At 43.1% G+C, this 624-nt stretch overlaps 1 protein-coding gene across 1 annotated transcript in view; it reads left to right on the forward strand.

Moving 5' to 3' along the window:
• Nucleotides 1-312: 312 nt before the first annotated feature.
• LOC107210958 (major facilitator superfamily domain-containing protein 1-like) overlaps nt 313-624 on the forward strand; it is a 24675-nt gene continuing 24363 nt past the window's right edge. The window contains 1 exon segment of the mRNA XM_033517991.1: nt 313-462. Coding sequence (XP_033373882.1) covers nt 313-462 — 150 coding nt within the window.

The raw sequence follows: 624 nt of genomic DNA on the forward strand, positions 1-624 counted from the left end.
ATCACCAATCCACAGGAAGTCATAGCTGAGCTCATTAAAAAGGCTAGAGTCCATCTCCACGCTCTTGCAGGGTGTGAGTTCACATGCATTTTACTCCCATTGACAACTGGAGATTTGGAGCCTTAGCTCCAGACCAATGAGAGCCTTCATTTCGCTCTTGATAGCTAGTCAGGCCAAATTTCTATATACCCACCTGGCCACAAATTATTCAAATACACATTCAGTTTGGTCCCTAAATTACTACTGATCAAAACACCACTCAAAGCTCTGACCATTTTTACTGACGGCTCAGGGAAATCCCACAAATCAGTCATGACTTGGAGAGACCCCAGGATACAGAAGCGGGAGTCTGATGTCCAGGTGGTTGAAGGATCACCACAGATTGCAGAATTAGCAGCCTTTGTCAGGGCTTTTGAAAAGTTTCAAGAACCTTTCAACTTAGTAACCGATTCGGCGTACATGGCTGGAATAGCTATGAGAGCAGAACATGCCTTTTTAAAGGAAGTCTCTAACCCAAATTTGTATAAATTGCTTTCTGAATTGATATACCTCATCTCCCACAAAAAGCAACCATATTTTATCATGCTGTCTTGGTTCTAGAAGACAGGTGTCTGCTAGGGAGAG

Source organism: Parus major, chromosome 14, assembly GCF_001522545.3.
Source record: "Parus major isolate Abel chromosome 14, Parus_major1.1, whole genome shotgun sequence".
In the NCBI taxonomy this organism is placed as follows: Eukaryota; Metazoa; Chordata; class Aves; order Passeriformes; family Paridae; genus Parus; species Parus major.